Source organism: Phoenix dactylifera, chromosome 5 (genome assembly GCF_009389715.1).
Source record: "Phoenix dactylifera cultivar Barhee BC4 chromosome 5, palm_55x_up_171113_PBpolish2nd_filt_p, whole genome shotgun sequence".
Lineage (NCBI taxonomy): Eukaryota > Viridiplantae > Streptophyta > Magnoliopsida > Arecales > Arecaceae > Phoenix > Phoenix dactylifera.
Genome location: NC_052396.1, coordinates 7,415,501 through 7,434,895, shown reverse-complemented (window position 1 = coordinate 7,434,895; position 19,395 = coordinate 7,415,501). Strand labels below are relative to the sequence as shown.

Sequence of the window (19,395 nt, the reverse complement as noted above, 5' to 3'; positions counted from 1 at the left end):
ATTCTAATGAAATAAAATAATTACAAATAAATAAATAAATAAAGCTGCTACGTCTGGGCCATCTCCTGCGGCCCCCTTCTGCGGCCGCCACGGCCCGGCCCTTTTCCGGCGTCGCCGGCTCGCGGGAGGAGAAGAAAGAAGAAGAAAGGAAGAAGAGAAAAAAAAGAAGATGAAAAGAAAAAGAAGAGAAGGAAAGAAAAAGAAAGAGAAATAAAGAAAAAAAGAAAAGAAAAGAAAAAGGAAGAAAAAGGAAGAAAAAGAAAGAAAAAGAAGAAAAAGAAAAAAAAAGAAAAAGGAAAAAAAAGAAAAAAAGGAAAGAAAAAAAGAAGAAGAAAAAGGAAAAAAAAAAGAAGAGAAGGAAAGAAAAAGGAAAAAAGGAAAGAAAAAAGAAGAAAGAAGAAAGAAGGAAGAAGAGAAAAAAAAGAAAAAGAAAAAAAAAAGAAAAAAAAGAAAGAAAAAAGAAAAGAAAAAATAGAAGAAAAGGAAAGAAAAAGAAGATTTAAGTGTGTGCAGAGAAAACTTAATTGTGTACAGAGAACACTTAACTATGTGATGCATACAGTTAAGTATTCTCTATACACAATTAAGTCTTATCTGCACACACTTAACTGTGTGATGCATAAAACACTTAACTGTATGCAGAGAAAATTTAAGTGTGTACAAAGAATATTTAACTGTGTTGAGAGAAGATTTAAGTGCGTGCATAGAAGACTTAACTGTGTGCAGAGAAGAAAAAAAAGGAAAGAAAAAGAAAAAAGGAAAGAAAAAGAAGAAAAAGGAAAGAAAAAGAAGAAAAGGAAAAAAAAGAAAAAAAGAAAAGAAAAAAAGAAGAAGAAAAAGGAAAAAAAACGAAGAGACGGAAAGAAAAAGAAAAAAAGGAAAGAAAAAGAAGAAAAGAAAAGAAAAGGGAAGAAAAGGAAAGAAAAAGAAGAAAAAGAAAAGAAAAGGGAAGAAAAGGAAAGAAAAAGAAGAAAAAGAAAAGAAAAAGAAGAAAAGGAAAAAAAGAAAAAAAAGAAAAGAAAAAAGAAGAAGAAAAAGGAAAGAAAAAGAAAAGAAGGAAAGAAAAAGAACACGTAACTGTGTGATGCATAGAAAACTTAATTATGTGCAGAGAAGATTTAAGTGTGTGCAAAGAAGACTTAATTGTGTACAGAGAATACTTAACTTAACTGTGTGATGCATAGAATACTTAACTGTGTGCAGAGAAAATTTAAGTATGTGCAGAAAAGACTTAATTATGTAAAAAAAACTTAATTGTGTGGTGCACACAGTTAACTATTATCCGTACATAATTAAGTCTTCTCTACATACATTTAACTGTATGATGCAGAAAATACTTAACTGTGTGCAGAGAAGGAAAGAAAAAGAAGTAGGAAAGAAAAAGAAGAGAATGGAAAGAAAAAGAAGAGAAGGAAAGAAAAAGAAGAAGAAAAAGAAAAGAAAAAGGAAAAAAGAAAAGAAAAAGCAAATAAGGAACGAAAAAGAAGAAAAGGAAAAAAAAAGGAAAGAAAAGGAAAAAAAGGAACGAAAAAGAAGAAGATAAAAGAAAAAGGAAGAAAAGGATAGAAAAAGAAGAAAAAGGAAAGAAAATGAAGAAAAGGAAAAAAAAGAAGAAAGAAAAGAAGAAGAAAAAGGAAAGAAAACGAAGAGAAGGAAAGAAAAGGAACACTTAACTGTGTGATACATAGAATACTTAACTGTGTGTAGAGAAGAGTTAAGTGTGTGCAGAGAAGACTTAATTGTGTACAGAAAATACTTAACTTAACTATGTGATGTATATAACACTTAACTATGTGCATAAAAGATTTAAGTGTGTGTAGAGAAATTTGGCACACAGATAATATACTATGGCACACATTTAAGTAAGTTTGGCATACAGTTGCTCAATGTTTGAACACTTAATCTAGCCTGACATATAGTTAAATATTCTCGGCACACAGTTAAGTAAGATTTAAATGTGTGCTAGGCTATATTAAGTTTTCAAACATTGACTAACTGTGTGCTAAGCTTGCTTAAATATGTGCCATACTATATTACATGTGTACCAAGCTTACTAACCTAACTGCCTGATCGTTTTCCTTTTTATTCCCTTTTCTTTTCTTTTTTTCTTTTTCTTCTTTTTCTTTCCTTTTTCTTCTTTTTTTTTCTTCTTCTTTTTCTTTCCTTTTCTTCTTTTTCTTTCCTTTTCTTTCTTTTTTTTTCTTTTTTCTTCTATTCTTCTCCTCCCTTCTTATTTATTTATTTTTACTTTATTTCATTGAAATATATTTAGTTATTATCTTAATTATTTATTTATTTCTGTATTCATTCATTCGTAGATATAATTATTTATGCATTTATTTATTTATTTCTTTTTTCTTCTTTTCTTCCTTTTTCATTTCTTTTTTTCCTTTTTCTTCTTTTTTTTCTTTTCTTTTTTCTTCTCTTCTTCTCCTCCCTTCTTATATATTTATTTATTAGTTTATTTCATTGAAATATATTTAGTTATTATCTTATTTATTTATTTATTTATTTATTTATTCATTCATTCGTAGATATATTTATTTATGCATTTATTTATTTATTTATTTATTTATTTCTTTTTTTCTTCTTTCCTTCCTTTTTCTTTTCTTTTTTTCCTTTTTCTTCTTCTTTTTTTTTCTTTTTCTTCTCTTCTTCTCCTCCCTTCTTATTTATTTATTATTTTATTTCATTAAAATATATATAGCTATTATCTTAATTAATTATTTATTTTTTATTCGTTCATTCCTAAATATATTTATTTATGCATCTATTTATTTATTTATTTTTTTTCTTTTCTCTCTTTTTTTCCTTTTCTTCTTTTTCTTTCCTTTTTTTTCTTCTTTTCTTCTTCTTCGCTTCTTCTCCTCCGTTCTTCTCCTCCCGCGAGGTCGGCGGCGCAGGATGGAGGGCGGGCCATGGCAGCCGCAGGAGGAGGTCAGCCGATGGCCGGCGGCGGTGCGCGGTTGGCGAGCTGTGGCGGCCGCAGGCGTGAGCGGAGGCCTCCTTCTTTGGATCCTACGATGGATCTCTTTTCCGCTCGGGGGGCGGGCCGTGCTCGGGGAAGATATCTCTCCGCCGGATCGGGGTGCGGTCGACGGTGATGCAGTGGATCTCCTTTCCGCATTGGTTGTGGCCGGTGAGCGACGGGGTTTTCTCCTTCCTCCACAGAAGATTTCGGCTTGGGAGAGGGAGAGGGCTTGGGAGGGGCGGGCTGTGGCCGACGGCAGAGAGAGAACAGGGGCTTGGGAGAGAGAGGATGCCCAAAAAAAGAAACCCAGGCGTGAAGGAGAGAGAACACGCACGAAAAAAAAAGGAGGAATTGATTGGCCCCTTTTATTGCGAGGAGGAGTAAAGGGTATTTTCGTCTCTGGATATAAATCTAAAATGGTAAAGGACCGGAAGTTAAACCACTGGTCAACAGGGACTTTTCCTTAGGTCCCGGTCCAACTCGGGACCGCCCATTAATTACCCCTATGATTTATTTATTGAAACACGGATCTGACCCGGCCCGATAGCAGCCCAATCCTAGACTTGCCTTCCAGCCCCCGCGCCTTTCAACCCCCTTCTTCTCTGCGACCTTTCAACCCGCGTGCACGTGGGAGTTGAACCCTCAGCGCCCCACCAAAGCTGACCGTTCGCTGGACCAGTCTCCCACCCACAAACCCTCTCCGGTCTCCACCACTTCACCTTCTTCCTCCTCTATATCATCAACACACGAAATCTAATCAAACCATTAAACCGGTGCTGAAGCAAAAGCCCACTCCTCGTTTCCACTCTCCATCGTGCCGAAAGAGAGAGAGAGAACCGGATTAAATGGAGAGATCGACCCAAGAATCCCCTCTGACAACGACGACGACGACGACCACGACCACGACGACGAACCCTAACTCGGCGAACACGTACACCTTCGACTCCCCCCACCCGGTGTACGCCATGGCCTTCTCCTCCCTCCCGGCCCCCTCCCCGCCGCGCCTCGCCCTGGGCTCCTTCATCGAGGACTACGCCAACCGCGTCGACGTCGTCACCTTCGACGAGGACGCCCGCGCATTCCGCCCCGACCCCTCCCTCTCCTTCGACCACCCCTATCCGCCCACCAAGCTCATGTTCCACCCGAAGCCCCTCCCCAACTCCTCTTCTTCTCTCCTCGCCTCCTCCGGCGAATTCCTCCGCCTCTGGCAGCTCCACCACCACGGCGACTCGTCGCCCAAGGTCGAGCTTCGCGCCATCCTTAACAACAGCAAGTCTAGCGAGTTCTGCGCCCCCCTCACCTCCTTCGACTGGAACGACGCCGAGCCCCGCCGCATCGGCACCTCCTCCATCGACACCACCTGCACCGTCTGGGACATCGAGCGCGGCGCCATCGAGACCCAGCTCATCGCGCATGACAAGGAGGTCTACGACATCGCCTGGGGCGAGGCCGGAGTCTTCGCCTCCGTCTCCGCCGACGGCTCCGTCCGCATCTTCGACCTACGCGACAAGGAGCACTCCACCATCGTCTACGAGAGCCCCCGCCCCGACACCCCGCTCCTCCGCCTCGCCTGGAACAAGGCCGACCTCCGCTACATGGCCACCATCCTCATGGACAGCAACCGCATCGTCATCATCGACATCCGCTCCCCGGCGGTGCCCGTCGCCGAGCTGCAGCGCCACCGCGCCAGCGTCAATGCGGTTGCCTGGGCGCCGCAGGCTGCCAGGCACATCTGCTCCGCCGGGGATGACGGCCAGGCGCTCATATGGGAGGTGCCGGCCTCTGGGCCCGCGGTGCCGCCGGACGGGATCGATCCGGCCCTGGTCTACACGGCGGGAGCAGAGATCAACCAGCTGCAGTGGTCCGCCGTGCACCCGGACTGGATTGGGATCGCATTCGCCAACAAGGTGCAGCTGCTGAGAGCTTGAAGACTTCTGACGAGGTAAGCTAAGTGCGCCCTTTCTTACTTGTTCCCACTCTTTTATTTTTAGTAATAACTGAATGGTTTTTTGAATTAATGATTGAATTAGTTTCCGGAAAGGAATTAGCAGGTATAATGGTAGGGGAAAACTCAATGTCATCTCTCAAGCACATAAGTGAACGCAAGGTTTTATGAAAGAACTTTTTGGAAGATTATTTTGAACAGGGGTAAACCTGTCTCTGATCACATAACTGGGTTGATGAGTATCGCCTTTCTGGTTTGAGTGTTTCTGTGGCATAAACATCTTGAGTTGGAGACTAGAATTAGGTCAGTTGGTATAAAATAAAAGGGGGTATTCGCAAGCTTATACAAGGTTTAGAAATCCAGCTTGTCCACATGGGAAAAATGTCGATATTGAAAGTAAGAACGAAAGGAGAAGTTCAGACATGAAATTGGAGTATGTTGACTTTAAGATTTTGAAAGTAAATATAAATGAGCAAACATCCAATTCGTGCTAATTAAAATGGAAGAGGAACGCTGGATTTATACTAGTTTGGATTCTGTTTGGTTTCCAGCTCCTCGTCATAGTATTGATAGTATTTTCATTTGAATTGTGTACGGGACTCTCTTTCAAAATTGTCAAAATCTTTAGCTATTTAAATACATATGGATGTATTCGAAGTAGCCATGCTGTAACAAAAGGAGTTGGCATCTATAGTGCCAGTGCCTGATCAGCATGCTACTAACAGGCAATACATCAATCATTGACTAAAACTACATTTGGTGTCTGCATATCACAACATCATAAAAAAGATAGACACAACTTATTCCATCACTCAGAATAGTGTTGGAAAATGAATGCTTATGTTTTTTTCTAATTTTTTTGAAGTGTTGCTTGCCAATTATAACTAGCTAAGTGAAAGACACAAGGCATGCACCATATGTGATCATCTCCATGAGATGTGTATGTCCTATCTTTCTAGCCTCCTTGAAAAACCTAACTTGAGGCATCATAATGTGGTAATGTTCAAGCTCAGATGTTCTACAGATGATCTAGATCTGTTAAAAAAAAAAGACATAATTTTCTCGATATTTGCTAAAGATTTTAGCATGAAGGAACAGAATCATTGCTGATCAGCCCTGAGTTCAGAAAGATCCAAAAGAAAAAAAAATGAGGATGGGAGAAGTAGAAATATATAAAATTTCTTGCAAATTTGAACTTGATTTACATAAGATTTCCTCTCTTTTATAATCGTAGACGGTATAATATATTCAAAACAGGACTCATAAGAGACAGAACTTTTCGGTACACTTACCGAGCCAAAAGAAGAGAACGGTAGTAATATATTCAAAACAGGACTTATAAGAGACAGAGAACATTTTGGTAAACTTTCCTAGCCAAAAGAACTTGAAAATTTTGTGATACAGCATGTGATCACTCTCTGAAACTTAAAATAGAAAAACCATATTATTGTTCTAAAACATAATCTTGATGATTTAGAATCTTTCACAACACAAACTTGACTTAAAGTAGGTCCTGTTACTGATTTTCCTACTCAGAGCGAGTCCTGAAAACCTGGTAAAAAAATCCAAAAGTTGAGTATCAAAATTAAAGGAAATATAAAAATGCCTGATCTTTTCTCCAAAGACAAAGAAAAGACCCCTGCTAGCTTAAAATCTGCAAAACTGAAATTTAACACTTTCTTTTAAACAAATATCCTATGCTTTGCCATGAATACATGATTATCCTCAAAGTTTTTATTTTTAATATTACAATTGATCAAGATAATAAATGAATAAGCGGATGACTTAATTACTTCTATACAAGGTGATGTTGCTTTTTCCTAGTGGAGCGTATGCCTTTATCAACTTATGAATAATGAGGTTTTAATAGAACACAGTTATAATTTGTGACAAAAACATATATTTTATATCTATTATTAGTAAAATTTGATTACTTTTAATTTAGTTGGTGTTAAATGCTATTTGTTCTAAAGATATGTAGGCTTAATCTTGGACTTGGGACCAAAAAGTGGTAAATACTACTGCATGAAGTTGCCAATGACAAATAAGGTTGTTATTCTGATAATCAACTTGGCCATGCACTTGAGGTTGTTATGTGCCACATCATGTGCAACTGGAATCAGTATATATATATTGCTAGACCCAGGCAAATGCTTTGCATATGATTATTTCCATGATGCCCTTAGATTTCTTATTTACCTAAGAGAAAGTGCAGATGGTCCTTGTTCCTTGATCCATTTTTTTGTTATTTTTGTAATTCGATAGATACACTCCCAATTTAAGATGTTTCTCTCCCTTAATAAGAAATTAATTAAATGGGGATATCTATATTAAGGAGGGAGTGGTTATGGTGTTGTCAGGGTGGAAGAGGTATGGAGACCTCTGGGACCTCATGAGTGGAGCTATCCAAAGTTTCAGTTATATAACAGAATAGAATAGATAGCTTGTGAGTCCTGAACCTACATATGTTTTTATTCATGTAATTTGTTAAATACAGTTCGAGTTTGGAAGGTGCGGTTCTCTCTTTTTCCCCTCTCCCTCAAAGTGATAACTAAGGTGTTTCTCACATCCTAGTGGCGGTTGCTTAGCTAGAAGGGATGAAAAGTATCAGTATTCGGTTGATCTAAAGGCTTTCAAAGGCTTTCGCCATGCTGCAGGGAGAATAGGATGTATCTGGATAGATTTTTAATTTAAGGGAAAGGAGAAATGATGGTAACCCAGGATTTTTAGGGGTAGGATTAGGAAGTATTAATTGAAAGTGAGATCTAGGATTAGGATGCAATAAAAGAATTTGTTGACAGGTTTTCCAAGGGATTATGATCTGAAAGTTAGGTTCAGGCTTTTGCAATTATGTATTGAGATTCGGATGATAAGGAGGGAAGGATTCATGCTTTGGATTTTCTAAGATTTAAAGTGATTTTAATGACATCAAGGATCATCCAAGTACATGTGGGTTAAGTCCAAATTTTAGCGTTTGGTCTAAGCACAACTCAGAGCGTATGAAGTAAGAGCGCAGAAGATATCAAAGAATTTTAAAGAACAGTAAGTGGAGAAGTTAAAGAAAGAGAGAAGAATCAGAGATCGAAAGATCAGCCAAATGTGGTTTAACTTGGTTTTCTTTGTGCGCCCTCCCCACCCCCACCCCCAACCCCCCCACGCAAAAAAAGAAAAAAAGAAAAGAAAAAAAACAAAGGCCACCTAAACCAGCTGGCTGCACTCCTCCTCAGAAAGACTAACAAGTTATTCCCCCGTTCCTGCTCACCCACCATGGGCGCCTGAAATGTTGCCTAATAGGTCAATAAAGAAAAGGAAAAAAAATAAAATAAACACACTATGGAAAACTTGGCCTTAAAGAAACCCTAAAAGCTTTCTAATGCTTTCTGAGAACTTCACTAAGACATGCTTGGATGACTTGGCCTGCTGGTGATCTCCAAACAGCAACTTATTTGGGCCAAAGTATTGCAATAAGCCTCTAATTGGTGCATACTGGAGACTCTATACCATAGAAGTGGCCCCAAGGTTCCTGCTTGATTGCCTGCCCGTTTGGGACTGTGGCCAAAAACAGTGAACAAAACACTTTGTTGCCTGCTCCTTATGCTCCTGTAAGCAATTGTAACTAGTAATGGTGACATTGTGCTGCTCCTTTCTTCCATTACTTCTGCCTTTGTGTATTACAGGTCATTCTTCGATTAACATTGCATCACCAGACCTAACTTTCTTTGCTATTATAAGTGGGTTGGGTTGCTTCTATTTTGTTACGATACCATATGTCTGGTTCTTTGTCTAGAGAGAACTAGACATAAAAAATGGTTTGGCTTGATGAGATCTAAGTCTACGCAACCCACTTACACACTTTTCTTTTTTAACTGATGAATATCGAGTTCTTCCTATTGCTTCAAAAGAGAACGTCTACTTCTTCCTAATTAAGTAGACAGCATATAGAGGCAAATGAAGTATGGAGTCAATCATGTTTCATAAGACTTGATGTGCACACTAGTGGTGAAAAGTAATAGTTAGGCTATGTGTGACTATTGTTACTATAGTCTTATTCAGGTTATACATGCATAAACATAGGTGGAATTTTTGTGTAGTGTCCTGCTCAACAAAGAATGAAGTAAGTGTTTAAGCCCTAACTTATCTCAGTTCGTACATTTTACTTAAAATCATTTTAAATGTCTTTTTTATTTTTTAATATATTTTGGCTGTACTTTATCTTGAATGTTTTTCAGTCAGAGCATATTAGCTAATAACTAGCCAATACATGCATTCCATTCAAGATTTTGAATTGGAGAACCTTTAATAAATAGCTAATTGCTCCATATCTTCCTGACTCTAGATGTTGAGCATATGAACCAAAATAATTCATGTTTATTGGTAGGAGATTATGATATTTTGTTTTGAGTGTCACTCAAAATGTAAAGTTTCTGTTTCTTTTTTTTTTTTTGTTGATGAATCTTTCATTAAATTGTTAGAGAAGTTTAAAAATTTAGGAGACAAGGATGATGACACTAATAACTTTCGTATTCACGGACCAATTCTAATATCTATACAAAGATACAAACCTATGAAGGTCATGAGAAATGATGATGCCCAACCTTCCATCCCTAAATTCAAATAGTATCAAGTGTTGACTCATGTAGCTTGTTTCGTGCAATTTGATTGTCATCAAGTGATATGATCTACTTCAGTTTGAAAATTGTTTATTTTTGTTTGCTTTAGTTTCAGTATCTTAAATATATATGTGAACCATTAGGAAGAGATATTTTCTATGAGTTTTGTAACTTTTCCTGAATTTTAGATTATTAACACATCACATTTCTGAACATTATAGCAAGATCTGACTTAGGGTGAGAGTCAGTAAGATTAATATTTAATCTATATTTTAACTTCTGGAATAAGCAGATCTTATGTACAGTACTTGCATGACTCCAATGTTTTATATTCTTTTGGCAACCACATCTTAATTTCAGCATGCACCTCAATCTTGTCTCCATAGATGAAGGAAAACTGGGAGTCTCGAAAAATTTGAAGCAACAACGTTGAAATTAACCCAAGGTTTTGGTTTCAAACCCTGATCAAAATTTGATTTTGTTGCTGTTTGGTATATAAATAGATCAGAGTTATAGGGATAAAAGGCTTTAAATTGTATAATATTCCTATTGTTATTCCCCTAAAAGATGATTCGTTGCTTGACCAATAGGGTGACTCATCAGCACATTCACTTTAGTTCTCCTTGAGTAAGAGAAACTGAATTCTTTTGAATAAGATTTAGCTTGAGAGAGAAGCCATTTTCTAACCACTTCTTTGCCTGCAAATTATTTATTTGACCTTTGTTATAGAAGTCACATGAATCTTTTTGCATATAATGTGCACTTATCATAGATCCAAGGTCACCCTTGTGGATCTTTAGTTGGAATAATGAGAACAATCACATTAAAATTTGCTTAAACAAATTACAAAATAGAATCACAAATCTACATCGGCCTTGCATCATAAATTCTTCATCATCTCTAACCAAAACAATGAACATAACTATCTAGATCTCCTTAAGGCCCATTATCTTGACAAAATTCTGGGAAACAAGATTTGTTCTTCCACCTGTGATGACTGAATTAAAATACCTCTCATAACATATTATTATTTTATGGAAGTTTGCCTCAGGCTTCTGCTTTACCTTTCCTTGTTAACTTAGTTGGATACACCTTTTAGATAAAACTTCTCCTTGGAATTTCCTTCCACATTTACGAGTCAACCAATTGTTCTACGGTTTGACTGTCTTTAGGTTTCATGTTCTTCCTTTGTTGCATATACCCTTCCGTAAGAAGTCATAAAAAATGTAGATTGTCTTTTGCTTCTGTGCATCTGAAACCATAGGTTGTCACTCTACTTATTTAACTATTAATGTTGGGAATTTAAATGTAGGTTAAAACTTTCTTCTGTTTATATATTGTCAAATTATACTCTTCTTCACCATCCAAACCCAAACATATATTATGCCATCTTAACTAGAAGCTTCTAGAATGGCTGTTTACCTAATATCATTTTTTTTTTAATGACCACCATTCCTTAGAATAATTTGAGAGAACCTTTATATGTTCATTTTCACTGTTATAGCCTTGTCGCAGTGGTTGATGTCTGGTATAAAGAGTCATAAATAGATCGTTAGTAGCCCATTGGGTGGAATCAACTCAGTAGAAGCTCCTTATTTTATGGCACAATATGACTATTGTCTTGTTACGGTGCTTATTGGTGCTGTATAAAGAAATTATATGTACTACAGAGCTAAGTTGACTAGAATTTAAAGTTGAATTTATCAATCTTGGTTCAGTTTTTCTCATGCCTATTGAGTTTCATTTTTAGCAATTTTAGTCTGACTTTTGATGTTCTAGTTGAGAAAAAGTAAAAAAGTTAGGGGGAGGGGCTAGGAATGATGGATAAAGTAGAATAAATCTTAAAACAAAAAATACATGTCATTTTGGAGTATATAATATCGATCATTGATTTCTTGGGTGCATTTTGATGCACAACTAATTCATGAAAATTTATGATTTTATGTGTTTTCTGAATTTATAAGTCATAATTTTGTAATATCAGGTGTTTGGTTATGCAAGGATATCCTGAAATCAGAAATTTGAAATTTTGTACTTTGAATAGAATACTCTAAATTCACATTTTCGCTTTCTATCATCTTTTTTTTCTTAATTTAGAAGCAATTCATGTTTTAGCAACCAAACACATCCCAAACAATTTTACCTTTTGAATTTAAGATATTCAAAACCTGAAAAAGGATAGGCATGATTTTCATATTAGAGATCTCCAATGCATGAAATCTCCAAATGCAGCTCTAGCTTTATATTTTTAATGGTTTCAAGTTAAATTTAGAACTATTTAAAGCAAGGTTCGCCGTCTCGATACCGTTTTCAGTACAGGTGTGTCAGCAAGTAAAAGCTGAGCATCAAAGATCCGCTAGACCACTGCAGTCTCTTCTCATTCTCCAGTGGAAGTGGGAGCATGTCATTATGGATTTTGTGATTGGCTGGCTTGCCTAAGACCCCTCGGGATAATGATGTTGTATGAGTGATTGTTGACTGGCTGACTAAGTCAGCACACTTTTTACTATTTAGGGTTGTTTTTTTTTTAGAGAAACTGGGAAGCATATATATAGAGCAAATTGTGAGGCCGCATGGGATTCCAGTTACTATTGTGTCAGATAGAGATAGTAGATTTGTATCACAATTTTAGAAGAGCCTTCACATAGCCCTTGGTGTGAGGTTGCATGAGATTCCAATTACTATTGTGTCAGATAGAAATAGTAGATTTGTATCACAATTCTAGAAGAGCCTTCACATAGCCCTTAGTACCAGATTGAACTTCAGTACGGCCTTTCATCCGCAAACTGATGGACAATCGGAGCGAACCAATCAGATCTTAGAAGTATGCTTAGGGCTTGTGTCATGGATTTGAGTGGTGCATGGGATAGTCACTTGTCACTGGTTGAGTTTGCCTACAATAATAGTTATATCGGTCATTATATATATATATATATATGTATGTATGTATGTATATGTATGTATATGTATGTATATATATGTATATGTATGTATATGTATATATATGTATGTATATGTATGTATATGTATCTGTATGTATATGTATGTATATGTATCTGTATGTATATGTATGTATATGTATCTGTATGTATGTATATATATATATGTATATATATTTTGCATTGTGAGATTTATATTGATAAATTTGGTTTGACATGTGATGATATGTTTTATATGATTTTCAGTACAAATATATTCGTATGGTTATTATACGTATCAAATATTGAGAATATGATTATGTGCACAAAAATGCCTTAAATTTGAGAGAAATTCATAGTATAAGTGGTAACTGATTTGACAAGAGTAACATGTAAATTAAACAGACAAGATATGGTTTGAACTAACCTCGTTATGGAATAGCCTCTACGAGCTTATGCGTAGGATAGCCTCCACGCGCTTTTACGCGGAATAGCGTCCATGGGCTTATGCGTGGGATGGCTTCCATAGGCTTATGTGTAGGATAGCGCCCATGGGCTTGTTGCATAGGGATAGCCTCTACGGGCTTACGCGTGGGATAGCGCCCATGGGCTTAACGCATGGAGACAACCTCCACGAGCTTATGTATATGATAGCATCCACGGACTAACGCGTGGAATTTTGTCAGTCTTAGACTGAGTCATAATCTTGGTTAGTCCAAAGCTAGAAGTTAACTAATAAGAAACATGAAAATCAAGTTAATGAGAAATGGATGACATGACATAAGAAACTGTTGTTGAACAATTGTTTTCATTTGATATATATATATATATATATGCTTCTTTGAAAAGATGATAATGAGAACTTATATGCATGTTATTTGTATGAGCTTTCCTAGTATTGATACGATGTTCATTTTATCTGGTGTTGTTAATTGATTATTTTCTTATTACTTATGGTATAGCGGTTTGAAATTCTTACTGGGCTGGAAAAGCTTATATTCTTCTTATTTTTTTCAGAGTCACAAGAGGCGTAGTTTTGAATGGGAGGAATGTAGAGTTCGTGCAGCTAGTCATTAGTTTGTTAACTGTTTCTTTATTTTGCTGATACCGATGGACATCGGAAAATTGTAACTGAACTTGTTGATGATCTAGTGTTAGCAGATTGATTTAATTATAATTGTTGGTATTGTGTGATTTTTGTTCATCTCAGGCCTAGCATATTCTTTGAGGCTTTGCTCTAGGGATGTGCAGCCGTGTTACGTACCCGGACTTCGGGGCGTGACATTACCACCATATCCAAAAATAGAAGACACCATGTTATTTTAACTCAAGGGGTGCTTCTACTGCAGCTGCCCTTTGTTGATTCCAGAATAGTCCAACTTCTGCTCAAATTGTTCATAGGATCTTTCACATTCTGAGTTTCTGACTTATTTAGGTGCCAGAATGCTTGAAGTCATTGCTGTTGGCCTCATCATCAGTTGCACCTTGGCATTTGTTAACTTCGGAAATATTTGCTTCTCTGTGCTTGTTTTTCCATCTTTCCTTGAATCCTTGCATGCAGTCCTTTTTTCACTACACTAGAACACCTGATGATGTTTTGCCACATCAGGTGATCCATCTCCTTTGCATAATGTATAGGCTTTGCTCGCTTGTACACAAGGATCATATTCGGTGCCCCACAACATCTAAATCTACAGATGCTTGTCATGGCAAAGCTACAATCAGATGGTAAAAACGTTACAAGACTCAAATTCTACATGATGTGACTCAATTTATTAGACTAGAAACCATCAATCAAGCATCAATAAAGTACGAAATTATTTACATCTACTCTACATAATAATGTCATTATTTGTTAAACTGTTACAGTTTTTATCTAAAAATGTTTATATGTTAATATAGAAATCATAAACCATGACTTTACAACCAAATAACGTACATATTTACTGTATAAAATTATTTTCTTTATCAATCCTAATTCATGGCATCAGTCCATGTTTTAATGTTGGGATGTTTCTATTTATCAAACATCTTTTTTAAAAGGAAAAATAAAAATCTCATTTGTATGTGAATAGGAAATAAAAACACTTTTTATTTAAGAACTTTCTAATTAGCATTTGGTCCGAATTTAAGGGGTTTTATTGCTATAGAGAAATCATATTGAATATGTGTTTTCCCTGTTTCATCTTTTCAAATTAAGTTTAAAACTTGCGAAGTTTAAAACTTGCGAAGTTATCAAACTAAGATTCGATGTCTTGATGTTTTTTAAGGGTCATTACTTCTCAACTTATTGTCAACATACATAATCTACTAATGATTTTTGCTTTCATGGATGAGAAATATCACTTGAAGTCCTTTCATCTATTATATTATCAGTTCTCGTTGGAAATTTGTGCTAAATGGTCTCGGTATCTAATTCATTCTCAGGTGCTTGGTATGGCATAGATGGTTTAGAGAATATTGCTCGTCAACGGGGGACAAGGTGGAATCGTGTTGTGACAAGCTGTAGATTTTCAAGCCCAGTGGATCAAGGCTTTGTGGTGACTGCAAGATTGCTGGAAAAAAAAAAAGGCTGAGGTTGGGAAATAACATGCTCATGTTGATAATAAATTCTTCAATGTGATTTTAGATCAGAACTTGCAAAACCACTTATTTTACAGAGCTTACTAAACACCTTGGTTAAAACCTTGTTCTGTAGAATTCAGGTTGTCACATTATAAGGTAAGCAGAACATAAGGGTATGTCAATTTTTTATTCTAAAACAATAGATGTATGTCTGTTCCATCTTGTGTCCCTAGTTAATGGAGAATGAGAACTTGTTTATTTGACTCTGGTAACATTACTCAGGAGATACAGTGAGATCAATATTTGAACTTTGTCAGATCAGGATTCAAAACGAATAGCATCCCTCTTAAAGACATATTTTAGTAGTCAAGTCTATTATGCCAATATTGGCTGTGACTGCATTTAGAGCTGCACTTGTCAACAACCAGAGCATATAGTATCAGTTATTTTAATTGTTTTAATGAAAATTCTGAATTGTTGGATGATCCATATTTAGTGCTAAAATGATTGGAAAAGACCCAAAGGTTTGTTTACAAATTTACATGCATAGTTGAATGGTCATTTATTGATGAAAACTTCAGGATCATCATGCATGTTGAAATGATTCATTGTTGTTCATGTAATATATGTAATTTTTATATCCATATAATTCAGAAACGATGATGACCGTATCTTCTTTCATTTAAATTGGTCAATGTTTATCTCAATATATGCCTATATAAGATGATAATATTTAAGTTAACCATGTTTTGTTAAATGCTTTACAGTCCGGAATTAAAACTGCCCTCCTTTTCGCCCCTTTTTTAATCTTCTGACAGACGTCCTCGGTGCTATGATAATCTAATTCCATTTTAATTATGTATATGCAGCGTAGCTCCGTTAAAAAAGATCATAGCTGAATTTTATCAGGAAAAAAAAAAGTTATATCTGGAGAAGGATATATGGAATGTCCTCTATCCCGCTGAATGTCTTGTGCTTTTGCAACTGATAGTCAACTCAAGATGGTGGAGATTATGAAAATGGTTTTAATGTTCTGTTTTCAGGATACTTGAAACTTGAAACTCTAAACTCAATTTTTTGTTTTTCATAATCATGTCAATCTTTTTTTCAGCAAACACGTCAATCTATTTTCATTTTTCCAAAATCTGTAATGGTGGGCTGCTCTTTTTTTTTTACCTTTATTTCTTATTTGTTTTAACAGTGTATTTGTTATCTCTATCTATTGATAAAAAGCCAGCTCATGGAGGTCAATTCGGTTGATGCTTCCCAAACAAGGGCATTGTGTCCCTATTTCCATTTAGGCAACCAACCAGCACACTGGTTGGCCACTAGGAATGCTGTGTGTAACCATCTATGCTTTGTCGGATATGATTCTCACATACGGAGCACTGATTTATTTATGCATGAATGACATGGTTCTGGTTTGTATGATACAACTAATTGTCACAGAAAAATTATATCCTACACAGCATGCACTATATGACCGTCAATCACAGTTTCTCATTTCTATAATGGTGCATCGAGATGAGTGATTGATGAATGGGTTTTATGAGTGGCTACGATTGACGGTATGCACCATGCTGTAGCAATTCAGGACTTTATCCAAAAAGGCTAGCTGAAAGATATTATTTGGATTTTTTGATCTTATATTAGTACGCAAGATCTATCCAACGAATAATCGATGTGAGACTAAATACATGTCCGGTCTTCACATACTCTTTCCATTTAAGTTCTGAAGTTTTTGTCAGGCTAAGGGTTCAAATCCATTTAAATCTAATCACAAGTACCACAATCAGTCCGTAGTAAGCCTCAATAAATTCATACTGTAGTATTTTCTAGTCAATATAAGTTATGGGCCCGATCCTCTCTGATACTATTTATAACGATTCAAGACCTTGTCCAAAAAGACTAGTTAAAAGGTATTATTTAGACTTTTTGATTCTGTATAAGTACTTAAAATCTATCCAACAAATAATTGATATGTGATTAAATATAAGTTCTTCACACGTGTATATAAGATTTTATTTCTCGATTGCCCTGATGCCTCCAATCAGCTGATCTATGCAACCGATTTACTTGATCCAAATTGGATATGGACTGAAATGAAAGTCTCTATTATTTTATTTTATTTATTTATTTATTTATTTTGATTTGATTTGGAGAAATGGCTGAGTACAGTACCACAAAAAGATGGTCAAACGCCTGTGGCTGCTATGAGGGCGGCTTAAATTTTGTCCCATTTGGCCCCCAAGTACCGGGAGGAGGACGCAACTCAACGCAGCTCCACCTTTTTTTTTTTTATTCCCTTTCCTTTTCAAAAGAAGAGCGTAAATCTCTTTCTTTGATTTTTTTTGCTTTAAGAGTGGCTCGATCACGTACATCACTTGTGTTAAGATTTAGTGGTAGATATAGAAGGTTTTAGTACTATGATGTGAAGATAAGGAGGAGTTGTACCTACATAGGCTATTAATTAACTAATGGTGACAGGCGGCCCACCTGTGTCATAATACGTATCAGTCCAAGTCAGAGCTTATTACAAACAAGTAACCTGCGCTGCAGGCAGGCTCTAATTAAATGATAGTAAAAAATAACTAATAAAACTACAATAATAATTAAAAATATTTTCTTACTTTTTTTGGAAATATATAGCAATAACTATTTTCTCTAAAAAATTATTTTGCTTCTATTTCTCCTCTTCTGCACTTTTTTGCTCGAGCTGAAAAAAAAAGAGAAAAGTTTGAAATTTATTATACCATTGCTGGAATTTGGTAAAGTTAATCGTTAAAATATATGTACATATAGATACAGAATCAAAAAATACAAGAGAAATATTCAAAAATGAAATAAAAAAAATAATGTTATAGCATTGGTTAAAGCTGGATTATTTTGTACTTTTTTTTCCAGGATATATAAGGTTTTAGCACCATCATGTGAAGCTAAGTACGAGATGCATGTACCTGTCTCTTGCTGACCCTACATAGGCTATTAAATAACTAATGGCGCGAGGCAGCCCACTTGTATCATACTAGGTATCAGTCCAAGTCATAGTGTATTATTAGAGAAATTATATTCTGCATCAGTTTTACCATGCTAATCACCAAGATGCCTTCTTCTTTTTTTTTTTATCCTATGCATCATGTGATCGCCTTCATGATTGTTGGATCGGTGCGGTGCACGGCTATATTGGTGCACGAGATAAAGGATATAATTTCTCAAGTTGTTGGCTAAGAAACTTGTGTATTCTAACTGTACTTAGTACACATGAGAAGGGTTAGGATGACGCTACCAAGTTGACGATATCGTTATGCAAGACCCTGGAATATGCGAAACACCATTTAAGTATGTTTATGGTGTTATATGTCATTACCCCAATTAGCCAGCGAAGAAGAAAAGAGCAATTTGTACTTCGTTCACATAGACAAGACATGACTGGAAATAAGTTTGGGAAATGCTCAAAGACTTAATCTTCTCGTCAAAATAAATGTTTGTCATTTAGGAACAGCTGCATAATCTGATAATTAATAATGATAATACTAAACACTTTGGGCGTCTATATCTTTCTTGTCATAATTCTTACGATTTAGACAAGGTTGGTGAGGGTCCATGCCAGCCTAGACCCGATCGCAACCGGTTAAACCAGGGTCGTGCCATTTGCTTCAATCACGCGTTTGGCTTTCAGCACATGTGAAGAGGAATCTAGGTTGTTGGCCGTCTGTCTCGGTCCAAAGACCTAGTTTTTCTTTTTTTTTTGGGGTACACAAGACCTAGTTTTTCCACTACAAACACTAATTAGAAAATGAGAGCCAACAACCTACAATTTAGATGGATGGATCCAAAAGTATATAAGCTAAATGAAAGAGTAGGGATTTTGGTAGGCAAGAAGATTCCATGAGCTATTATACCATGCTAAGGTCATATCTTAAAATTTGGACTTTTAGCTGGATGGAGTAAAAAGTATATAAGTATCACAAGAATTTAATCAAATTTGTTTAGATTGGATTTTACTGTGAATATACTATTGCACATAACGTACTTTATTTTAATCCATCTATAGAAACTATAAGCCTTAGCCGGTTCTTTTTTAATTTAGAATTATGATGGAAGGAGGTAGCTGGATGACGATATGATTCGAATTCAGATCGCTTGTATCAAATACTGAGTGATTTTACCAAGTAAACCACATGGTATCTTGATAATAACAAAAATATTTTGGTAAATCATGTATCTAACTTGAAACCCCATATTCTTACTTATCCCTCCGACCGATTTGCATCACGAAATGTGCCATTATTGTTGAAGCAAAATCAACAGTGACAAACTATTAACTTTCTTTGAGTTACAATTTTTTTAGTCACTACAACCGCATAATTAATAATTGTGGGCAAG

At 36.1% G+C, this 19,395-nt stretch overlaps 1 protein-coding gene across 4 annotated transcripts; it reads left to right on the top strand.

Annotated features, from left to right (window-relative positions):
• Positions 1 to 3,541: 3,541 nt before the first annotated feature.
• Positions 3,542 to 15,918, top strand: LOC103702757 (protein TRANSPARENT TESTA GLABRA 1-like). 4 transcript variants are annotated; one of them, XR_001879186.3, is made up of 3 exons: positions 3,542 to 4,913; positions 9,887 to 9,971; positions 13,462 to 13,648. XR_001879186.3 is itself a non-coding variant. In XM_026802869.2 (2 exons), the coding sequence occupies exon 1, from the start codon at positions 3,817 to 3,819 to the stop codon at positions 4,897 to 4,899; it is 1,083 nt and encodes a 360-aa protein (XP_026658670.2). In that variant the 5' UTR covers positions 3,544 to 3,816; the 3' UTR covers positions 4,900 to 4,913; positions 14,872 to 15,498. The 4 variants fall into 4 exon arrangements, 2 of the variants coding, with proteins under 2 accessions (XP_026658670.2, XP_008783532.2); XR_001879185.3 differs by lacking the exons at positions 9,887 to 9,971; positions 13,462 to 13,648 and adding exons at positions 14,872 to 15,021; positions 15,879 to 15,918 and having other exon boundaries at positions 3,544 to 4,913; XM_026802869.2 differs by lacking the exons at positions 9,887 to 9,971; positions 13,462 to 13,648 and adding an exon at positions 14,872 to 15,498 and having other exon boundaries at positions 3,544 to 4,913.
• The last annotated feature ends 3,477 nt before the right edge of the window (positions 15,919 to 19,395 follow it).

What these genes read in the sequence shown, in the direction of transcription:
- LOC103702757 (XM_026802869.2), top strand. Translation starts at nt 3,817, where the DNA reads ATGGAGAGATCGACCCAAGAATCCCCTCTGACAACGACGACGACGACG.